The 13,501-nt window shown below is 42.5% G+C and overlaps 1 protein-coding gene across 2 annotated transcripts in view; it reads left to right on the plus strand.

The window, feature by feature from the left end:
* ttll12 (tubulin tyrosine ligase-like family, member 12) overlaps positions 1 to 13,501 on the plus strand; it is a 183,199-nt gene that overhangs the window by 10,255 nt on the left and 159,443 nt on the right. Inside the window, exons 2-4 of one of the 2 annotated variants that reach the window (XM_034165451.1) lie at positions 1,673 to 1,871; positions 4,304 to 4,463; positions 7,257 to 7,390. In XM_034165451.1, the coding sequence (XP_034021342.1) occupies positions 1,673 to 1,871; positions 4,304 to 4,463; positions 7,257 to 7,390 (493 nt within the window). Of the gene's footprint in view, positions 1 to 1,672; positions 1,872 to 4,274; positions 4,464 to 7,256; positions 7,391 to 13,501 lie in introns of those variants that run through there. The other variant, XM_034165452.1, reaches the window with a different exon arrangement.

The following is a 13,501-nucleotide window of genomic DNA, read 5'->3' on the forward strand; positions in this document are numbered from 1 at the left end:
ACTAGGAACCTTCCACACTGAAACCAAGTGCACTAACCACTTGGCCGACACCCCTGCCAAAGATATATTGCACAAGATGTTTGACAGTATTGCCCATAAGTTGGATTTATAAACCTCAAGGCAGCTGACACGAACACACTCAAAAAGCTCATTACGAGAGCTGGCTGTGACACCTCCACCACAGCTGGAGTCTGTGGTGGAGGTGTCAGAGAGGAGGATGCTGAGGAAACTGCTCAGCATCCTGGACAGCACCTCCCACCCCCTGCATGCCACACTGACGTCCTGTCAGAGCACCTTCAGCCACAATTTGTTTTCAGTTTCATTTCATTTTATTTATATAGCGCCAAATCACAACAGAGTTGCCTCAAAGCGCTTCACACAGGTAAGGTCTAACCTTACCAACCCCCAGAGCAACAGTAGTAAGGAAAAACTCCCTCTGAGGAAGAAACCTCAAGCAGACCAGACTCAAAGGGGTGACCTTGGGCCATGATACAGACATAAATTACAGAACAATTCACAGAACAATTCACGGACAAATATACAAGAATTACTGTTGGTGCACAGGACAGAAGGATCGCCAACACAAACACAACTCCCATCTCTGGATGGAGACGGCGGTCTCAGTCTGTGCACCAACAGAACACTGCAGGAGGTCTTTACTACGGCTTGTTGCATGGGAACATGTGCACTCACTTATTGTTTCCTGTTACCGAGTACGCCACATTTTTGTACGTCACAAAACTTGCAGCCCAGAGATGACATGCCAATGATGCAGGGCAGCTGTTTATGGAATGTCACTAGTTAAGCTGTAGTTACTATTTAGTCAGCTATTTATTTGATATCAGGTCCATTAATGATATGCAGACATGGGACGTCACAATTTGTGTACGTCACGCTCTGTAGCATTCCAGTAGATACAGAAGCAGCTTGGAACTAAGCCTTGAGTTACAGTGCACTGTTTTTGGTTCTCACAATACATCTTGGTCTGAACACAGCAGGCAGTACCCAATAGATCTCTCTCAGTTGCTGTTCATCATGTTTTTGTGTATTTCGTATTGGACATGCCATTGGAAGAGTACCGCATTTAAGGAAGTAGACTAGTCAAAAGTATGGTCCAAGAATCTTCAGCCCCCCTAGTGAGGTCGAGGTGATTTGAGTGTTGATTTAGTTGTGGCTCCACACTGAGCAGGTATTAAGCTCTGAGACTTCACAGGTTAATACTCCAGACAGTACCGTTTACCTATTTCAAGGTACTTCATTTTCTATCCTATGGTGGCCAGAATCTGTGCACGTTTCCATGCTCCGAGCCCTACCTGTGTCAGTCCTCCCCCTTCTGCAGGATGATATGCTGTGTGTGTGTGTGTGTGTGTGTGTGTGAAGCAGCAGTGTCACGCCCCTCTCCATTACAGGTTCAGTCAGATTGATCTTGAATTCCTTCACTGAATGTCCCGGTTGGTTTTCAGGTCCCTGCTCCTTTCATCTGACCCCCACCTTCTCAAAATCAATTTGAAGTCTCTGATTCTAATTAACTTGAGAAATTAATACGAGCAATAAAAATGTTTCCTTTCACAATTCCTGCATCTTACTGACGTCTTTATTTTCAAATAGTCACACATCCGTTTTTCTTTTAAAGATTCCTTTAGGGTTTAACACGTTTTCTCTGTTTTTGAAGTATTTTCTTAGTGGATCACACGTGGACGTACCGTGTGGATCATGCTTGCGAGCAGCTGGAGCAGATTCCTGGCCTGCTGCCAAGAATGGCGTCTCTGGTGGGCTTGGACGTCCACGGTGAAGCTCCTGATCCAGATACGGTGGAGCTGGTGATGGACAACATGTGGACGTACAACCAGACCTACTGGCTCTCCCAAGGTGTACGTGAGAAAACCCTGTGACACACTGACCTTCTGGGTGTAGGCGGGTGGCAGGACCACCGTCTGCGCAAACCCTCGTGTGTGTGTGTGTTTCCTCTACATCGTGACGTCTTTGTTCACCCTGAACATGTTCAGTTTCCTCAAACAGTGTTGAGTTCAGTAATGTGTGTTTACAATGCCAACCTTATTTTTTTATAAAGTTATTTATTATTATTTATTCATGTTTTTCACCCCCCTGCCCCCCAACAAAAACAGTTTGATGCTCCATCCTTGAACTGAATTAAACGGTTTCATTTGTCCTGTTATTTGCATCTGGATAGTTTTTGCACAAAATATGCGAAAGCTTCTTTTTCGACTTACTCCTCGACCACGATGCTGAGCAACACTGAACTTGAACCTATAGTTTACTAACCCTCTTTTGATGGTTCAAAAACTGCCCAAGGTATAAATGAAGAACCTTCCATTACATGCACACTGCAGGAAGTGTTGTCCCGTCTCCACAGCGGTAACTCTGGTGCCTGCAGTCCTCATAAATGTGGCCTGGAAGGCCCCGAATATGTTAAGTTTACTCTTGATTGGTCGAGCCTGATTGATTATACCAGATGGCCGATTGAGTCTTTCACTAAGATGTCAGTAGGTGCGTTATTTTGCTGATATGGAATATTTTAACATACATTGGCTGTGGGAATTGGAGCAGTTACATAGGTTGTCCATTAGAGGGCAGTCAATGACATGTTTGCAATGCTGTCAAGCTTGGCTGGAACCCCCATCACCCTTTGGTCATATTAACTACAAGAGAGGGAGTCAAAGTGACTAGTTTCCGTTTATTTTCAGTTAGAAGTGACAAGTGGTCGTTATGCCGCCAGTTAGGCGGGGCCAAAATGGACAAGGAGTCCGTTTTATGCAAATGCTGAGTGATGCAACATGGTGACTGCCAGCAGTGGGGGGGGGTTTAATCACAGTAGGGTTAAAACATGCAGTAACCAGTGTTGCCACAGTTACTTTGAAAAAGTAATCCAATTACTGATTACTCCTTGAAAAAGTGACGTAGTTACTTTACTGATTACTCAATTGTAAAAGTAACTAAGTTAGATTACTAGTTACTTTTTTAGTTACTTTCCCCAGCTGCCGACAACAACCCTCTGTCACCTCAACATGACAATACCTGTTTTGCCAAAACTCACTTTAGTCACCCTTTCTTGACTTCAATGAAAATAAACTTATTTTATAAAAAGTAAAATAAAGACCTCTTTCTTGACCTCATATTTAACTGCTGACAGCACTGTAACAGTAAAACTTGCAATTTCTTACCTACATTGTTTATAAATGTAACTATTAAATTCTTTCTAACATTTAAATTCTCTCTAAACATTTTACTTGTTGAAATTATTATAAGTAGTATTAGTAGTCGTAGTAAAAAAAAAAGGGCTTCAAAACTAGACCTTTAATCTAGGGGTGTTGTGGGGGGGGGGCACATCCCTGCCCCACGCCCCCATTCCATCTGGATTCGCCCCTGCTTTGGCGTTTGAGCACAAAGAATGGATAACATTTATTTATGCAGAAAACATGACCAGATTTACAGGTAAGGAAGTTTTATTGTTTTCACATCATGTGGTCCTCAGAAAGAGTTTAGGTGCATTTGAGTGGAAAATAGTGTTAGTTGGCAGAGGATCAGCTGTTTTTAGCGAGCAGATACGGAGTGGCCCAGCTCAAAATTCTAAATAAAGGAGAAAAAAGCATAAAAATGTCTTTGTAAAGCTCAGTGCAGGTGTGCTGTTGTCACCGTGCTTTAAGAGGTGAGGATGAGTCGTAACTGCTGCAGAAAACCGCGGATGAAAAGCTCACAGCTCGCTTAAAGTGGGCAGTTCAGTCAAACCCCGACCCCCTGCCCACGGACCAAGTTTAATGCTGCTATCGACCCACAGTGCAAAAATAATAGTAACGCACAGTGACTTGGAGAAGTAACTTTAATCTGATTACTGATTTGGAAAGATTAACGCCTTAGATTACTCGTTACTACAAAAAGTAGTTAGATTAGAGTATTCACTGGCAGTAACAGAACCAGTTATTAATGGTATGTTAAAGATTTTCAGCAGGATCAGTTGAGTGAAGACCACAAGTCCTTAAGGAGCTTCATTGGTAGCAGATCAAAGTATCGTGTGATAACTTCAGCACCATTTGTGGCGACATATGAAGCCAGATGTTACTGAAGTCAGTCGGTGTTGCTTTTCTGTCTGCGTTCCCGCTTGCTCCAGTCAAACCATCACGAGGACTAACTGAGGTTTACTGAGAAATAATTACATCTGCCCACGGTGCCAAACACACAGCTTGGATTATGTTTATTAATCCTAATTAATAAACGAGTTAGAATGATAAGATGATGTCGTTATCCCTGCATTTCAGGGTCACTCTTCTTCGCTGCTTCGTTGCAGTTGGCAGAGGAGAAGGTTCCGGTCTGGTATGTCATGGATGAGTTTGGGTCCCAGGTGCAGCACTCCGATCAGCCCAGCTGTGCCATGGCGCCGTTCTTCGACATGTCGGGCCAGCTGGCCTACACGCTGCTGTGGCCGCTGCAGGACCTGAAGGAAGGAGGTGAAAACACACACACACACACACACACACACACTGTATGTACAGGGGCAGCTCAAAAAATTTGAATATTATGAAAAAGTTCAGTGTTCTATGTCGGGTGTTTCAGAAACCAGGATGGAACATTTCTGGCGTTTCATGGAGCAACAGAACAGCTGATCTGTGATTTGTACAGACCGCTGCCTACAGTTAGCAGAGCATGTGAACCGCGGATTGACCGAGCATGTGCTTATCAGAATCATAGACTGTGTCAGGTGCTAAACATGCTAACCCTATTAGCATAAAACTTTAAATCTGAGGAGAATTTCACAGTGTGAATATTACAAGAGAGACATCCGATCCATTAGGACTAGGGATGGTTATTGGGAACTGGTTCTTTTCAGGTATCGTTAAGAATTGATTAGATCCACCAACATCAAAAGCCTTTTTGCTCAACAATTCCCTTATCGGTCCTTCGGAGCGGCCGTTGTTTTTGAGGGCGTTTGTCAGGAAAATGATCATTTCTCTACATTGATTACAGAGCCTGCAGCACGGCTCTGCTTTGAACCTTGAATCAATGAAGCAGTGCTTCAATCTGCTGCTTCGTTGGTCCATTGTTTCACTCCTCTTCAGAAGTGGCAACTCTGCAACTTAAGCCCTCTCAGAGCCATTAAAATATGTCAGTTGTGTGTCACTTTTGTGCAGATTAAAGTCACTAACTGGAACTCTTGTGTTGTTGCAAGAAAGAAATGAGAATCGTCCTCCATTGGCACAGCTTCAAACGCTGCACCGCTCTCTGCTGAGAATTAATAACTTCAAAGTGAATCGTTGTTTAAATCAAATGGCCCCTCTGTCCAAATGTTGTAATACAACCCCTGGCAAAAATGATGGAATCACCGGCCTCGGAGGATGTTCATTCAGTTGTTTAATTTTGTAGAAAAAAAGCAGATCACAGACATGACACAAAACTAAAGTCATTTCAAATGGCAACTTTCTGGCTTTAAGAAACACTATAAGAAATCAGGAAAAAAAATTGTGGCAGTCAGTAACGGTTACTTTTTTAGACCAAGCAGAGGAAAAAAATATGGACTCATGAAAAACAAAAGAACACTCCAACACATCACTAGTATTTTGTTGCACCACCTCTGGCTTTTATAACAGCTTGCAGTCTCTGAGGCATGGACTTAATGAGTGACAAACAGTACTCTTCATCAATCTGGCTCCAACTTTCTCTGATTGCTGTTGCCAGATCAGCTTTGCAGGTTGGAGCCTTGTCATGGACCATTTTCTTCAACTTCCACCAATCAATTGGATTAAGATCCGGACTATTTGCAGGCCATGACATTGACCTTATTTGTCTTTTTGCAAGGAATGTTTTCACAGTTTTTGCTCTATGGCAAGATGCATTATCATCTTGAGAAATGATTTCATCATCCCCAAACATCCTTTCAATTGATGGGATAAGAAAAGTGTCCCAAATATCAGCGTAAACTTGTGCATTTATTGATGATGTAATGACAGCCATCTCCCCAGTGCCTTTACCTGACATGCAGCCCCATATCATCAATGACTGTGGACATTTACATGTTCTCTTCAGGCAGTCATCTTTATAAATCTCACTGGAACGGCACCAAACAAAAGTTCCAGCATCATCACCTTGCCCAATGCAGATTTGAGATTCATCACTGAATATGACTTTCATCCAGTCATCCACAGTCCACGATTGCTTTTCCTTAGCCCATTGTAACCTTGTTTTTTCTGTTTAGGTGTTAATGATGGCTTTCGTTTAGCTTTTCTGAATGTAAATCCCATTTCCTTTAGGCGGTTTCTTACAGTTCGGTCACAGACGTTGACTCCAGTTTCCTCCCATTCGTTCCTCATTTGTTTTGTTGTGCATTTTTTGATTTTTGAGACATATTGCTTTAAGTTTTCTGTCTTGATGCTTTGATGTCTTCCTTGGTCTACCAGTATGTTTGCCTTTAACAACCTTCCCATGTTGTTTGTATTTGGTCCAGAGTTTAGACACAGCTGACTGTGAACAACCAACATCTTTTGCAACATTGCGTGATGATTTACTCTCTTTTAAGAGTTTGATAATCCTCTCCTTTGTTTCAATTGACATCTCTCGTGTTGGAGCCATGATTCATGTCAGCCCACTTGGTGCAACAGCTCTCCAAGGTGTGTTCACTCCTTTTTAGATGCAGACTAACGAGCAGATCTGATTTGATGCAGGTGTTAGTTTTGGGGATGAAAATTTACAGGGTGATTCCATAATTTATTCCTCAGAATTGAGTGAGTCCATATTTTTTCCCTCTGCTTGGTCTAAAAAGTAACCGTTACTGACTGCCACAATTTTTTTTTCTTGATCTCTTATAGTGTTTCTTAAAGCCAGAATGTTGCCATTTGAAATGACTTTAGTTTTGTGTCATGTCTGTGATCTGCTTTTTCTCTACAAAATTGAACAACTGAATGAACATCCTCCGAGGCCGGTGATTCCATAATTTTTGCCAGGGGTTGTATTTGTGCCAAATCTGGTGCTTGTTTCACCATTTGAACGATTCCTCTGTAAATATTCTGTTATCTGCTGCACTAATTGAAGAATCTTAAGTACAACTCCTGATACTTAACGACCGCTGGGGACAGATGAATGTTACTTCCTTGATTGTCACGATGTGCAACTTTGCTATAAATACTCAAACTGCTATACGAGTATTTCATAAAATTTTCTCAACTCTTTTCATGAAACCTCTTCAGTTTTTTGCTGTAAAGTGTTGCTGCCTTTCAGTTCTTTTTATTGTCTCCTTGTCACTGAAACAGACGAGGTTACGCGTGATTACGCTTACGGAGAGACTGACCCCCTCGTGAGGCGATGCCGTCTGTTGCCATGGATACCTGACGACTTGGACGGAATAAGCAGCATCACAGCAGAGCCGCTGGATTCATACTGTGAGGTGAGAAGAATCACTTTGAGTCGCATGACCAGAGTTTTAACACGTGTCGCGCGCTCTTGGACGTGTTTGCAGCTAATGAGTTAAAGACAGAAGCAGCAGTTAGAAAACAGAGTGTGGGCGTGTCACAACCCTAAATATTACAAAACCCAGAATTCAACACTAAATGGTGCAATGTTCTGTTACGATTAGAAGTCTGGATGGGACCGGGTCGGTATTTGGTGTTGGACTTGCACGCTGGGAGCAAGGAACTGAACTGAACTCCGCAGATCCGAGAAATTCCACAGATTTCATTGTGGGGGGGGGGTTACTTTGTACTCGTGATCATCACTGAGTTTTTAAAATGTCTATCGGAAAGTGTTCTTTTTTTCCGACATTGTGCAAGTTTTATAAGACCACAGCGGTCTGTGGACACTGATCTGTGTGTTACAGATATAAATCGGTGTCCTCGGATCCGCAGAGTTTCTAGGAGAAAAATCCCTCTTAATGCCTGGCTGTTGTGACAGTTGTCGCAAAGCGAGACTGGTTGGTTGCTGCGGCAACGCTGTGTGGCTCCTGCGTGAGTAATCGGGGCACCACCTATTTGTTTTTAATAGCATAGGTACTATAATTTAAACATTAATTTATCAGTCTCAAATGAATTAATCAGTCTCGATTTAATTTAATCAATCTCTGATCTGAAGTATTCTCACAATACGGTTGACCAAGAGTTTCCCTCTGAACACAAAATAAGCCACAGCAGAAAATATTTACGATTTATACAAGAAATGAACATTTTACTGGCATTTTCTGGACAGTGATTGGAAATACAGTAGTGTTCAGAATAATAGTAGTGCTATGTAACTAAAGATTAATCCAGGTTTTGAGTATATTTCTTATTGTTACATGGGAAACAAGGTACCAGTAGATTCTCACAAACCCAACAAGACCAAGGATTCATGATATGCACACTCTTAAGGCTATGAAATTGGGCTATTAGTAAAAAAAAAAAAAAAGTAGAAAAGGGGGTGTTCACAATAATAGTAGTGTGGCATTCAGTCAGTGAGTTCGTCAATTTTGTGGAACAAACAGGTGTGAATCAGGTGTCCCCTATTTAAGGATGAAGCCAGCACCTGTTGAACATGCTTTTCTCTTTGAAAGCCTGAGGAAAATGGGACGTTCAAGACATTGTTCAGAAGAACAGTGTAGTTTGATTAAAAAGTTGATTGGAGAGGTTAACACTTATACGCAGGTGCAAAAAATTATAGGCTGTTCATCTACAATGATCTCCAATGCTTTAAAATGGACAAAAAAAAACTGAGACGCATGGAAGAAAATGGAAAACAACCATCAAAATGGATAGAAGAATAACCAGAATGGCAAAGGCTCACCCATTGATCAGCTCTAGGATGATCAAAGACAGTCTGGAGTTACCTGTAAGTGCTGTGACAGTTAGAAGACGCCTGTGTGAAGCTAATTTATTTGCAAGAATCCCCTGCAAAGTCCATCTGTTAAATAAAAGACGTGCAGAAGAGGTTACAATTTGCCAAAGAACACATCAACTGGCCTAAAGAGAAATGGAGGAATATTTTGTGGACTGATGAAAGTAAAATTGTTCTTTTTGGGTCCAAGGGCCGCAGACAGTTTGTGAGACGACCCCCAAACTCTGAATTCAAGCCACAGTGAAGACAGTGAAGCATGGTGGTGCAAGCATCATGATATGGGCATGTTTCTCCTACTATGGTGTTGGGCCTATATATCACATACCAGGTATCATGGATCAGTTTGGATATGTCAAAATACTTGAAGAGGTCATGTTGCCTTATGTTGAAGAGGACATACCCTTGAAATGGGTGTTTCAACAAGACAATGACCCCAAGCACACTAGTAAACCAGCAAAATCTTGGTTCCAAACCAACAAAATTAATGCCTTGCAGATGTGAAGAAATCATGAAAAACTGTGGTTATAAAACTAATACTAGTTTAGTGATTCACAGGATTGCCAAAAAAGCAGTTTGAACATAATAGTTTTGAGTTTGTAGTGTCAACAGCAGATGCTACTATTATTGTGAACACCCCCTTTTCTACTTTTTTTTTTTTTACTAATAGCCCAATTTCATAGCCTTAAGAGTGTGCATATCATGAATGCTTGGTCTTGTTGGATTTGTGAGAATCTAGTGAATCTACTGGTACCTTGTTTCCCATGTAACAATAAGAAATATACTCAAAACCTGGATTAATCTTTTTAGTCACACAGCACTACTATTATTCTGAACACTACTGTAATTGTTCAGATGCGCTGCGGCAGTGAAACGCATGGACTCGCAGTGACACGCAGGGTTTTTTGAATAGGTTGCACAATGTTCAAGTCTAGTTCACTAAATTAATGCATACTAGAAATTTTGAACATTTCAAAATTTCTGCACAGCTGCACACAGTTTAGTCTCTGGCACGCCAGTGCAGGAATCAAATTTGTGCAAGTGTCAAGGTATCTTAAACATACTGCTGTCCAAGGTAAGTGAATGCAGATGGATACTGAGAATCCGGATGTAGTTGCACACTAAAAAATACTAAGCATAAGTCGATGACTGTGTACCAGCAGGTGTCAGGAGGAAAATTTGAAAGGAATGCATGTGGATCTGGGACCACTGGGGTCTCTATGGCCACTATAGAATTGATTGCTCATCTGTTATCTTCTGAATTCGGCTTTTTGATTAGAAAAATTGGTGTATTCCAAGGGCTTTTTAAGCATGCCCTACTGGCTACAAAGCAGGCCTATTACTCTGATTTGATGCTACATCTGTTTGTGTTGTGAGCACAAGTCACGTGGTATCTGTTGTAACTAGTTTTCTTTTTTGTGTGTGTGTTCTTTTTACAATAGCTGTTGAGTCGGAGTCTCTGACTTAACACTCGTTTTTCTGTTCCGTCATCATATGTTTTCAGATGTTGTCCATCAGGGGAAGTGCTGACATGTGAGTTCATTCGGCCGCCATTTTGACACTCGCAAAGTTGTTCTTTATCATGCTTTATATCCATTAGTCACCATGTGTGACGTGAGAGGTGGAGTCAGGCACTTCAAACCAGAACTCTAGTTTGGGTGGAAGAAGTTTTGACACAACACAGGAAACATTTTTCCTGTGATTATACACAGCAGGCAGTTCCCACTGGATCCAAACTCTTCATGCGTTCCATTGATGTGCCAAATCCGAGCCAGCTGGTCACCTGATCCAAGACACTGCAGGTTGAACACATGTAGCCGACTTCCCACAGTCTTTGGGATCAATTCCAGGCCTTTGAGGTGCAGGTGACGGTAGCCTTCAGCGGCCATGATGCCACAGGCTCCTGCAGTGCTGTCTGACCCTGAGCTGGTGGCCAGGGTATTTAATTTATTGATTGATTTTTCTCAATTTATTGTCAGGAAAATTTACCAAAAACCCTCTGACACAGACAGCAAATGAGACACCAAGCAGGTAGCTTCCTATCTGAGATCTTTAGTATTTGAAGCTTCAAAGGTACACAGATCATACAGAATGTGTGTCGAGGGACATTCAGTTTCACGCCACTTATATACAAAATGCAGCAAAGTTCATCATGCCATCTGTCTGTCTGAGGGGGACGATTGTTTTTTGCCTCAAGCAGACCAGACTCAGATGGGTGACCCTCTGCTTGGGCCATGCTACCGACTCAGCTGACCAAACAAACGTATGTCTTTTGTTTCTATCTGCACCTGTGAATGACTCATCAGTCCAATAAGCGAGTGACAATCTTCTGCATTTGTTGCACGTGCACTGTGATGCCCGCTGAGGCTGCCGCGGTTGCTCCTTCCTCCTCCTCGTTGCTCAGCAAGGCCTTGGTTCCTCTCCTGCTCCTCTGTGCACCTGTTCTGACAGTAAGGCGCCAGGCTGCACGGTCCTCTGCACACTGCTCCCACGTGTTGATATCGATGCTGCACATTTTCAAATCCTTCTTGCATACATCCTTGAAGTGCAGGTGTGGTCGACCAGCCACAGAAGTGCCCTCTGCCAACTCACTGTACAGTAGATCTTGAGGAATGCAGCCCGGATCTATTTTCCTGATGTGGCCAAGCCAACGAAGGCACCTTTCGCCAAGAACAGTGAACATACTGGTCATGGCGTGTTCCAAGACCTCTGTTTTGGGCACCTTGTCCTGCCATCAGATGTGCAGAATTCATCTAAGGCACCTCAGATGGCAGCTGTCGAGCTTTATCTCATGTCTGGTGTAGGTGGTCCATGCCTTGCTACTGTAGAGGAGCATGCTGAGCACGCAGGTCTGGTAGACGGGCAATTTTGTTTTCTCAGTGAGGCTGGAGTTGTTCCAGACTCTGTGGATTAGTCTTTGCATATCTGCTGCTGCCTTTGTGATCCTGCTTTTCATCTCTGCACTGACGAGGAGATTCAGTCGAGCACGAGTTGAACAGGTGTCTCGCTCCATTATTTTTATCCATGCCTTTTAGCACACATCCTCCAGCCACGGCATAGTTCTCCTTTTGCCACGTGACTGTGACCCAAGTAAACTGAGGGTGTCAGGGTCATTGCAATACAACCTTTAACCCATAAAGCATCACGGTACCATGAAGCGGATTCACAGCAAATCAGTAATAAATAGCAAACTGTTGATGACCAGCTATTATAATGGTAAATATAATTGACAACAGTAACTTTTAGAACACTTAATGTTTGACTATTATTATTTGTATATCTAAGGTCATCTTTTTTCCTCACATTCCTCAGTGTTTCTGCCCATTAAGTTCAGATAGAAATAATGAACTCTGCAATGTCAAGGCAGCCAGCGTTTGTCTCCAATTAGTTTCGACACCCCCCCCCCCCCCAAGCTCAGCTATGTGCCATGCCTGCTGCTCCCCTCCCACACTCACACACACACACTCACATTGCCTCAGTTTGGATGACACTGTTTCAAAGTTTACCGTACATTAACAATGAAATGTATATGTGTATTTGTTTTAACTGTGTACTAATATTACATTCAACTTGTGATAATTATAGATTAATTGCTGTATTTTTGTCTGAGGTAATTGGGTGTGAAGATAATTTTGTTGCACTTGTTGTAATGACAGTAAATCATCATTCATTCACTATTAATCAATCTACAGTTTTACTGTAAGATTTCAATCCTTTTTATGTAACTTTCCACTAATTGTTGTATATATGCTGCATTCTGCACATGTGGCTTGACTTTTGTGTGTGTGTTCTTCTGCTTACCCCTCCCTTTCTGTTTATGTTTCCCTATATCTGTGTGTGTCTGCGCACACTTTATCCTCCACAAAGGGGGAGGTGTGCAGCTGTTCCCCCCCCCCCCCCCCCTGAAACTTCCCTGAATGACCCTTTTGTTTTTTCAGTGCATGTGTGTAGGTTTTGTTCGTCTTGACGCGGTATATGTGGGGGGTTTTGTGTGGGTGCGTGTGTGGGGGTTTTGTCCATCTTTACCTGGTATAAGTAGGGGTTTTGTGTGAGTGCGTGTGTGGGGGTTTTGTCCATCTTTACCTGGTATATGTGGGGGTTTTGTCCATCTTTACCTGGTATATGTGGGGGTTTTGTGTGGGTGCGTGTGTGTGAGTTTTGTCCATCTTTACCCGGTATATGTGGGGGGTTTGTGTGGGTGCGTGTGTGGGAGTTTTGTCCATCTTTACCCGGTATATGTGGGGGGTTTGTGTGGGTGCGTGTGTGGGAGTTTTGTCCATCTTTACCCGGTATATGTGGGGGGTTTGTGTGGGTGCGTGTGTGGGGGTTTTGTCCATCATTACCTGGTATATGTGGGGGTTTTGTCCATCATTACCTGGTATATGTGGGGGTTTTGTCCATTTTTACCTGGTATATGTGTATATGTGTGAGTGCATTTGTGGGGGTTTTGTCCATCTTTACCTGGTATATGTGGGGGTTTTGTCCATCTTTACCTGGTATATGTGTGGGGGTTTTGTCCATCTTTGTTCTGTTAGACCTCAATGCTGCTTTTGATACTGTTGACCATAAAATTTTATTACAGAGATTAGAGCATGCCATATGTGTTAAAGATTTTGTATATATGTTATCACTGTTAAACGTTTGTACATTTGCCTTCTTTCTCATGAGAACGGTGTTGTGCTGTTTTGCACTTCAC

Source organism: Thalassophryne amazonica, unplaced genomic scaffold (assembly GCF_902500255.1).
Source record: "Thalassophryne amazonica unplaced genomic scaffold, fThaAma1.1, whole genome shotgun sequence".
In the NCBI taxonomy this organism is placed as follows: Eukaryota; Metazoa; Chordata; class Actinopteri; order Batrachoidiformes; family Batrachoididae; genus Thalassophryne; species Thalassophryne amazonica.